Source organism: Glandiceps talaboti, chromosome 6 (assembly GCF_964340395.1).
Source record: "Glandiceps talaboti chromosome 6, keGlaTala1.1, whole genome shotgun sequence".
Classification (NCBI taxonomy): domain Eukaryota; kingdom Metazoa; phylum Hemichordata; class Enteropneusta; family Spengelidae; genus Glandiceps; species Glandiceps talaboti.
Window position 1 is genome coordinate 17,615,079 of NC_135554.1, and position 10,635 is coordinate 17,625,713.

A 10,635-nucleotide genomic window follows, 5' to 3' on the forward strand; every position below is an offset into this window, starting at 1 on the left:
TGTGTAGAGTTTGGAATATTCAGCTTTACTCTTTGGACATGAGACCCGTTGTTTCTTTGTTTCTAGTACTCGCCTTGATCTGTTTAGACCACAGTATCAAAGGTTAGGTTTGAACTTAATTAACCAGCTACGCTGACTGATCATGTACGATACGAGTAGATGCGATGTAGTCTTGGTAACCCAGCCTCGAGCTCACCACTGATGGCTCACTCTCTGGCCGAGCGGGAATCTCTCAGTGCTCAATGGAGTGGCTGAAGTCAAAGAGTCTGGGTAACCAAAACCAATGAGAGATGGTTGATCATAATCATCACGAGGTGGCGTTTTTCATTATATAGTTAAAGGTCAAATAACAAATAACTTCATGTTGTTTTAGCGACACGGTAATATCTGACATAAGCATTTGAGGGGTATGACGATTGGTACAGTGGGCGATATAATAAGTTAGCGAATAGAACGTCAACGGATTGTTATATGGCTGAATCCGACCGATCAATCAGGATCATACTTTTTTTAATCGTTTACAATGAAAGAGAAATACACGTAGGTCAGCAAGATAGTGATTTTTGCATTTCTTCAAATTAAACAAGTTGTTCTCTCAGAAATATGGCCATGGGTTAGTGATAATATATGCTTAAAATCAATTTATTTCTTTACTTCGAAGAACAGCGATATATATATAGTCATTGGTCAATTAGCGATTCAATGAAAATTAATTAAAAAAATAAATAAACCAGTGCTCCAAACGTTAGCTGCTGACAACTCTGTCGAAGATGCCTGTTTTTTCGGCAGTTTAAGGTGGTCTGTAACACTGCAGGCCCATGATGAAGACTAAGTTTAGTTCGGCCCTTGGTGGCGCTATACAGGTCGTTATTAGGGAACGCCGTGAAAACAATTCTGTAAACGATCAACAGGCGCGATTTGTAAGCCTTTATTGAAAGCAATTTTATCTTGCCTTTACTCGAGGATTAGAAATATTTAAACAATAATGTACGCCCTCCCAGCCCATAATGGACGAAAGCAAACTTTGAACGACATAATGGGCGAGGCGACAGCCGAACCCATTATCGAGTGCAAAGTTTGCTTTTATTGTTATTATTTTATAGTTTTGCCAATTCCAGTGAATTTGTAGACCGAGAAACGCAAAACAACGTATAATATACACAGCGCTGAACATCGTCGGCCATGTTCGGCCCGGAAGCTGAATACTAATCATAGCGACACACGTACGTACACGTACATACACATATACACTTCAATGAACTGCTGTGAACACAAATTTGTTTCATTTTAATTTCAATCAAAAAATTCTTATGGTGTTTACCCCATAATTTCCCTGTTCTTAAATACCCACACCGTTATTGCCTTACGGACATAAGCGTGTATTGTTATGCTCGTTCCGGGGCCGCGATGCCCAATAACGGAGTACATTATCAGTAATAATGTACAGCGATGACGTCACAAAATTCACTGGAACTGGTAATGCTATAATATAATACTTAATAATGGAAAAGTACACAATCTATATCGATCCCATATTAAGGGAATTATTGCTAGTGGATCCACGTTGTGTTTAGAGGTTTTTCGTGAAAAGGTAACTCATTTATCTTACTGACGTCATGGACAATGAATGAAAAATTATAACAGTTCAGGATTACTGATAACCGTGACAAACTTCTATCGCGCGAATTCATTCACAATGTCAAATAAACAAGCCGAGCAAAATAACTCTTTAGTGATGATCACTTGCCTTTCGTAGATAGAGCAGCATTGACCTTTTTACAGTCTTAGGTTTGGGGGTCACGACATTTCTTGTTTATCAAATAAATGTTAAATTAATCTTTTCGACTTCACACAAAAAAAGATCGACAACGAAATGCTGAGTAGGACCAAATAACCAAGACCACACAATAAACACTTTTCTTTCAGCTATGCTATATTATTCCTTCTGTTAGTTCTAGTACATTAGCCATCCACTGAGCGGTCCGTGAAATAGTGACATTGAGACATTATCATGCAAGTCCGGACAAGCGCCCTCTATGGTCAACTTGAATTTTCCGTAATCTCTAGCTATGGTTTGAAATTCTTAGGCTTTCCAGGAAAGTATAATCAGCGTTACATCTAGGCTGTGAGATACATCTCATCATTCCATCCCCAATGGTGAGAGGGACAGCCTGATGCCAAAGGGTTTCCAGCATGAGGCATCCTACTATATAGGGAATGCTATACTACTCCAGGAAATAAAGGAAGTTTCATAAACTTTGGGTTCTTGAGAGTCAATTCATCACTTCAAGTAACATAAATCATCTCCATTACTATTTATCAAAAGGAAATAAGCATTAAGGGGTCATGACTATTAAATTTTCATTTAATTCATATTCACATCTGCTAAAACCATGAGGCAACAGTGTAACACTAAAAGAACAATAGTGTTGAAACATTGTTTCAATCTGGTGTTGTTTTTGCAATCAAGCTTAGCACAATGTGATGTGAAATGATTAAATCACTCTCCAGAACACAAATTTTATGAAAATGCCATTATTACCTGGTGTTGTGTTTCCCTTTAAAGAGTTCAATACAACTTGCAGAGAAGGAGGGCAAGTGCCAAGTCTGAGCTATGTCTGTACTGTGCATTCTATTAGGATAGACAGGTACAGACATACAATAGTGAAATCAAAATGACCATACATATGCTGGCAATGGAAGACATTTTTTTTATTACAAATTTAGCACCTAATTGTGAAAGAAAATGTCTGTAAATAGGATGTTTAAAAGTATGTCATCAGTGAAACACTTCACTAAATCCATAGTACAAACATTTTATCATTTAACAAGCGACCTATCGGTCAGAATAGCTCCGCTGTTTGTTTTTTTAATTTAATTTTTTATTTTGGTGACATGTAGAAGTGGTTCAGGTCATCAGCTCTTCACTATGCAGTTTTGTTTTAGCGATGCAATAAAGTGGTTAGTGGTTTCATATGATGTCTCACTATAAAACACATTTTACACAGAAGTTGGTAATGTATTGTACTTTTATACCATAGTCACCATTTTATAACAAAAATCTACTGTTATGAAAAATTGCACAAAATCTCAGAAAAAAATGACTGGGAAATGCACACAAGAAAAAGAAAAAAAGAGGATTTTGAGGTTGGCTATAAATAATTCCAGTGTCTTACAGCTGTAACCCTGGAAAATTTTAATGATGAATGAAATAAACTAGGGATCTAAAATAATTTTGAGGCAATTTGAATTTCAATTTTCTAACAAATTTACAAAGTCAACAACATTCAACTTGTACTAGTTGTGGTAGATATATATAGGGAAGAAATGTATTAATCGCCATCTTAGTTTCCGTACGGCGACAATCTCAAGTTAAGTACCCGGAAGAGAGTCATTCTCAGCCATACGTTACAGTGGTAACACTCGTTCATGTTCGGTTACCTTTCACAAAGAAAACACAACGAAATGGTTGAAATGATCTTTTTTTTTTATTTCTTTTCATCACAACAACAAAATCTGCGTGATTGATCAAAAGTGTTGTAAACTAAACCAGAAAGAATTATCGGACTGGCTAAACTTCCCGATGAACTGGAGTAAGGTCCTACTACTTCCAAGTAAGCCTCGATAGTACTATAGTACGTGAGAAAATCGTCTCAAACTAGCGATACAACTTTCAAAATATAACTTGACATGTCTTCATTTGTTAGAGTTATACAATTCAAGACGGGTTTTCACTCGAAAACAACAATTCTGTGAATAATGACACTCTGAACGCAGCGATTTCTCGGACGATGTTACCACTGTAACGTATGGCTGACAACGACTTGCTTCCGGGTTAGTCCCTCATGCATACGGGTGGATTGTCGGCGATTAATGCATACATCGTCTGATATTTTAATTCACAGTATTTCTTGTGACCGGCGCCTGTCAGCAGACTCTGCCATTTTTTTCATCATTCCATTGTATTTAAACCTTGTACTTGACATTTCGCAATATTTATAATTCTCAACAAAATACCTCAACATGCCTCACTTCGCTCGTACTCAAAGCAGCCCCGCGCGGTATGATCACTGACACTGATGACATGATGAGAGAGAACCTTTTCGGATTTACATGTAAAACGGGGAAAGATACGCAAAACATAATGCAAAGTCTAAAGCCAAATTAAAGTTGTAATTATTTTAATTATTTTTACTTGCCAAATATTTGCATTTTGGAAAGGCAAGACACGTTCATGTCGTTTAACTTTACATGTGAACTGTCGGCCATAACTTCAACCGCATGTCTGGCATGCCCTTCCTTACGCAAGTTGTCTTAATTCTGGTTCACTGTCATTCCAAATTGCACGACAATATAGAATTAACCACAAGTTACATGTTATCTGAAAACATCACACTTTTATAGTGGGTCTGAAGTGTGATTTTAGTGAGTACCAAGAACGTCCTGTGTTGATACTCAAGATGCTTGCTGTGGAAAATCGCTCGGTCAAATGAGGTCACCTTCAGCTTCTGGTCGAATCAGGATAGAGTATGCAAATGAGGATGTTGCGGACTGATTTGAAGTTTACAACCCTGTTTCGAACAAACGCTTGTCATTTGGGCGCCCAATGCGTAGAATTATGACTATAGCACATATTACATTGCTTGTTTGACGTCAATAGTGTCTTTTGAAAAGTGGCAGTTTACTTAAAGTCTCGTCGACTGATTTCCAATATGGCGTCGGTCATTATGCTCATTAACATATTCATTTTTTTTTCAAATTACAAATATAAAATCATAAAAAATAAAAATGAGGATGTGCTGACTTGAAATTAACAAATCTGAGTAAGCTACCCCCTGCGCATCAACACGCCAGATATCAAAGCAATCTAATAAGAGGTTTTCAAGGAGTTGATGAAAATGACATTTTATGAAAAAAAATCATAAAAAATTGAAAATGGCACAGATCAACTTGGCATGAACAAATCTGAATAGCCTCCCCCCAGGGAACATGCACACCAAATATCGAAGAATTCTGACTGTCACTTCCGGAGTAGATAGTAAAAATATAAAAGTTTGACGGACACCTATGATTCACTCTACTCTCTATACCTCAATACCCACCTATACCTAAAGCTACGCTTTCAGCTTTCGCTGACAGCGGAGCTAAAAACATTATCCTCAGTCTGTATCACCAAAATATTATCATAAGGTCTAAAAAAATAATTGTGTTGGTTACGGTTACCCGACCCCACCTAGGTTTTCACTGCCGACCCTAAACATTTTTTTTTACATATTTGACAAAAAAGATAATAAAATCGCAAAAATTGTGAAGTCTCACAAGAAAAAGACAAAATAAAACTGCTCTTCCAATCTGTAATGACTGTACATCTGATAGGAAGAAATAAACAACACGGAGACCACTTGGAAAACAATAAAAAAACAGAACTAGGCACTCACACACACACACACACACACACACACACACAATAATAAAATAAAATAAAAAATCTACCTACCCCACCTATTCTAAAATTGAGCGTAACTGGAACCACACAATTTATTTTATTAGCCCTAAATGTAAGAATGGAGTTAAAATTAAATTTGTGTTAGTATAATGTACCAATGGGCAAGTTGAAGTTGATGCCCTGGATTTGATTTTATTTCAGAAAGTTAAGTACACATGTAGGATTTGTGGTAAAAGAGAATTCCGTTTTGCTTTATAACAGGGAGTTAAGCATGCTTTGTTTGAAATTAGAAAGTTGTTTTATTACTGGGAGTTAAGTGTGTCTTGTTCTAAATTAGTACACTGTTTCATTATGGGGGTTTTATCTTATTTCAGGGAGATAAGTACTCTTTGTGATCTGCATAATTTTACTGTACAATTTCAGTACACAAATAAAATGAATTGACATGTTTGTATAAATATTACTGAACAAAACATGATTTCAAAATGAATTTGACTAACATATTGTGAATGGTGCCCAATGCAAACTAACGTCAATACACACTAAAAAATGGAGAAATTCTCAGTGATCAAAACTGGTACAATTCTACGTTAATCTACATGTACTGAAATTGATAACTATAAAATCTACACTTAAAGGTAGTCACAAGTTTGCCCCGGTTTTAATTTTACATTATAATGTCTTTTTAACACCTTCAGCAAAATCTCTTCTCAATTTTTGACCGACTTCGAATCCACCATTTACAAAGCCAAAAGTGAGCATTCCGTGGAAGCCATCTCTTACATTATTAAAGGTGACCTCTACACCAGCACTTTTTAGTCTCTTTGCATAGAGTATGCCATCATCCCTTAACACATCAAACTCTGCTGTAATAATGTGGGTGTTTGGCAATCCTGACAGATCGTCTGCCAACAATGGTGAAAAATAGGGATGAAGAAATACTCTAAGCAAACTGTTTGGAACTTCTTCTATGACAGTTCTCACTTCTGTCTTTGGAATAAAACCCCGCTGTTTTACTTTCTCAGGTAGATAAGCATGATGAATGTGTTTTGCGAGATGTTTATAGCTTGATTGTTTTACAGCCTGTAAGACTTGTCCTTCCAACATGGCATCAGATAAATTCTTTGGAGCTTCACCAATAGCATACAACAACCAATAATATGGCATGTAATTGGTAGAGATAACACCATCAAAAGCATACTTATTTTGCTGATAAGATGGCAGAGAAAAGTCGAGTGGTTGCAAGACAGGATATATTAGAACTTGCGTTTTCAATTTAGGCTTAATTTTGTTAAATTTCATCTGCAACACCACTGAGGCTACCAGATTTCCTCCAGCACTGTCACCAGCCATGCCTATTCGGTTAGCATCTATGCCATAATCATCTGCATGCTCTAAAATCCATTTTGTTGCTCTGTAGCACTCATCCACTGGTCCAGGAAATGTGTTTTCCGGAGAAAGCTCATAACTGTATAGGAAATGTAGAAATAAGTAAGATTAGTAAGGCTATTCAAATATACGAACTAAAAAGCCTGATCAAACTGAATAATTATAATATGTGGTATTTTGTTCCTGTTTGCAAGTAAAATCTATATAACTACCTATACCATATTGTGATGATTTACAGAACTACTTTGTTAACCCAATGATATGTATACCAGTACTGCGTATTAGTAGCCTTATCACTGGTGTATTGATACATTAGAAGTTACATGTGCTTTTTCCGAACTATGGTGGACTGTAATAAAGTTGAAGTGTTTAGTTCTAAGACGAAACCTCTCTGTGTTTTGTGTAAACCGTGTGCTTTGGTATGAAAGTATCACACATATGTTTGCTATTATTTCTAAACATTGGTTGCAAAGAAAGGAAACAATATAAATGTTACTAGATTCCTAAGCTTTGACAGTTAGCTTTCTAAATTCTTAATTTAACTAGAACACAGGGACAAAACTGGGATGAATATCATGTATCTTTAGTCTATAAGCAGAAGGGCTTAGCTCTTATAGGAATTTGTACCATCATAGTTAAATAATATAAGCCACTGCACAAAATTAAGAATGTTCTGGCTCATAGAAAGATACAAAACCAGATCTACCTAGATACTGTACTGTGATCAAAAGATAATAAGATCAATCAATCAATCAATTTAATAAATACATGCACTGTACAGTTAACCAACTCTCAAGAATAGATATGTTTTTAAATTCTTTCTGAATATGTTAGCTTTACGTTTTTTACCACAATTGCAGTGGTAAATTAACTCAATTTGAATATCATTAAACAAGTTTTAGAGGATAATAATAATAATAATAATAAAAATAATAATAAAGCAAATTTGTAATGCGCCTGTTCTCCGAAGAGCTCCAGGTGCAGACACAGAACTACTAAAAAAATGGAAAGATACTGAGAAACAATTTGAAAACATGGAAGGATGTAGGGAGAAGTGTGTAAGTGAGTGAAATATGTAGTAATACAATCAGTGGCTGCAAATACTGTTTGGAGTTTGACCATACAATTTAGAAACAAAGAAGTATGAACTCTATTTGCCCTTCAAGGTCCTGTGAGGTTAAACAAATGACAAAACTAAAATACAATGATTCATTGTAGAGTGTTATCTATGATTTCAAGGGTACTGGCTACAATTCAATGGATCAAAGTCCATAGATATCACATCAATGTACAGTGATTGGTCTAAAGTTCACGGCGATTATGAATTGAAGTTTATTGTTTTTTGGTATAAATTCGACATGATAATCTGAGTAGTGAGATAAAATTTGATTTATATTTGATTTAACCTTTGAAAGTTCACACACATCGCTCCCCCCCCTCCCTACCTCCCCCTCCCTTTGATAACATGAGAGCCTTCCACATGAACAAGTTGCTTAAAGCAATATTTACAGCAAAAATAGATTTGTTTTGTACAGATTTGTTTTACAAGGAATAGTGGTTCCCAGCTTCTTTTTTTTCAATTAGTGATTCTTTCATTCCAGTAGCATTTTATTTTTATTTTATTTCTAGGATGCTCAATGAGAACAAGTCCCATTTACAAGTTCTAATTCCATTTAAGAAATTTGGATTTGCATATTTTTATTGATAAATCTAACTATTGCTCTAGCCTACTCAATAACCTTAAAAGCGCAATTAAAATATATGAAATAATGAGCAGAACATGTACAAATGAAGCTACTAACAGTAAACATACAATAATATAATAAATTAAACAAAGACTTGAGAATTAACAATACTTACTCCACAGAAATAAGGACGACTTGTCCTAGCATGTTAGCAATATCTAATGTTGTCTCATGATAGGTCTCTAAGAGGAAAAAAAAAGACAAAAGAAAAAAGTCAAAATAAATCTGTTAAATGTCTGAGCGTTTTATTTATTTCCACTGATATGAAAATGTGTACATGATGAAAAAGTACAAAATTCCTTACATTTAAGTTAGTGAAACAAAGCAAATCACTGACTGTGAAAAAAACAGCCGTGCATTTGTTTCCTTGATGAGATCCATGCAAAGACATACAATGTAATTAGTGTTAGTAACTTATCAAATTTGAAATTACATGTATAAACACCACTGGAGCTTGGAGCCCATGACCTTGTTTACTGATGGAACATGCGTATAGTGCACACTAATACACACTGACTACAACTGTTACTATTGTTTTGTATGAAAATGTTTGGTGTGAATCATCAAAAGCACCCTCTCTTGTTTTTGTATCAGTCTTTAACTAATTTCGTCTTTGCTTGAAATCTTCCTTGGCTCACTTCAATTCAAGCAAACACACTAGTGTTTTTTTTTTCTGGTTGAGTTATATGTGGATTGACAGATATACATCATACATGTACATACCTACACTCATGGTGACCCAACCACCACCATGGATAAAAACCAAAGCTGGTAATTTGTCATTTTCTCTTTCAAGAGGTTCATATATCCTTACAGGCACACCATCAAATTTGGTATCTGTCACTTTGATATGTGGCATTTCTGGCTGATATCCCTCTACGAATTTAGAAGACAAGTCAATGTAATACCGCTGGACTAGGTACTCTTCACTCAGGCCCATATATCGTAAGAAAATGCCCTTTGAACAAACAGAATCATGAATTGAACTAAAATTATGTCAACGTAAAAGAACTTGTTGCAACACTGACTGGACTTGTGCTAGTAGTGGGGACTATTAAAAGCTCTGATGAAATAACAGTTTTTAACACCATGAAATACTTTCCTTACATTATCAATGTTATGAAAAATTTCGCCATAAGCATACAATAAAAGTTGCATGTACTTTATTTACAATGAAAATTTGAACAAATTAAATTGATCAATTAATTTTAACACACAGAGAATTTGTGTTCACCTAAAAGGTGCTGACATTTTTGTTATAATCATGCTTCCTAGCCATTGCAATACACAATAAAGCCTCACAGAGTTGTTAGAAATATTATTAAGGTCCAAATTTCGAATTCCAACTTCCAAGTTCCAATTAGAACAATTGTATTATTATGCATTGGTAAAATCATGGAAGTATAACCCACTAAGACTTCCATGGTAAAATTAACACATTTATGTATAGCCCCGTGTATATAGCCTCGAACCAAAACAAGAAATGGGTCACATAATATTTATTTTTTAACCTTCGTATTTTCATGACTAATTCCATACTTCCGTTTACGGAATGCATATATAAAGTGTATTGCTATTTTTGAACATGAAATCTTTAAATTAAGAGCGCATGCGTAAAATTTTTCAATAGAGAGGCAGGATCAGGAACCGACGAGGCGACGCGACGCGACGTGGAATGCCCATGTCAACCACTAACATTAACAATGAAAATACTAACTAATAACGAAGCTTTAGTGAACTTCCCAAAAAGGACTAACGTGTAGTGAATATTACATGTGTCTGAATAAGGTAGACCTACCGTGAAGCGTGCGGCCCTTGCTACAGCATTGAACATCGACAATCTTCCCGGTTCAGCAATGCCCGACGGCGGTGGGGAATACAAGGAGAAAGCGAGCACTACAGCCAGCACTCCGAATGTCTTGAGAACTTTCCCCATGTTCAGAACAGGACGACTGTTGTACAATGGTAGATGTCACTGTTTATAAACGTTCCGACACACTGACCTATCTCCTCAAATCTAATGCATGCGTGTCTGTGTTTGTGAGATCCACAGTG

General features: G+C 35.7%; 1 protein-coding gene across 1 annotated transcript; it reads right to left on the bottom strand.

Annotated features, from left to right (window-relative positions):
- Positions 1–5,360: 5,360 nt before the first annotated feature.
- Positions 5,361–10,635, bottom strand: LOC144436565 (arylacetamide deacetylase-like). The gene is made up of 4 exons (XM_078125383.1): positions 10,379–10,635; positions 9,304–9,538; positions 8,696–8,762; positions 5,361–6,914 (listed from the first exon to the last, which is right to left on the bottom strand). The coding sequence occupies exons 1-4, from the start codon at positions 10,514–10,516 to the stop codon at positions 6,119–6,121; spliced, it is 1,236 nt and encodes a 411-aa protein (XP_077981509.1). The 5' UTR covers positions 10,517–10,635; the 3' UTR covers positions 5,361–6,118.

Bases quoted from the DNA above. Each gene is read 5' to 3' on its own strand.
- LOC144436565 (XM_078125383.1), bottom strand. From the start codon at position 10,516: ATGGGGAAAGTTCTCAAGACATTCGGAGTGCTGGCTGTAGTGCTCGCT. The intron at 9,539-10,378 runs GTAGGTCTACCT...GTTTGTTCAAAG, and splicing joins CAAGGGCCGCACGCTTCACG to GGCATTTTCTTACGATATAT. The intron at 8,763-9,303 runs GTATGTACATGT...TTTTCCTCTTAG, and splicing joins TTGGGTCACCATGAGTGTAG to AGACCTATCATGAGACAACA.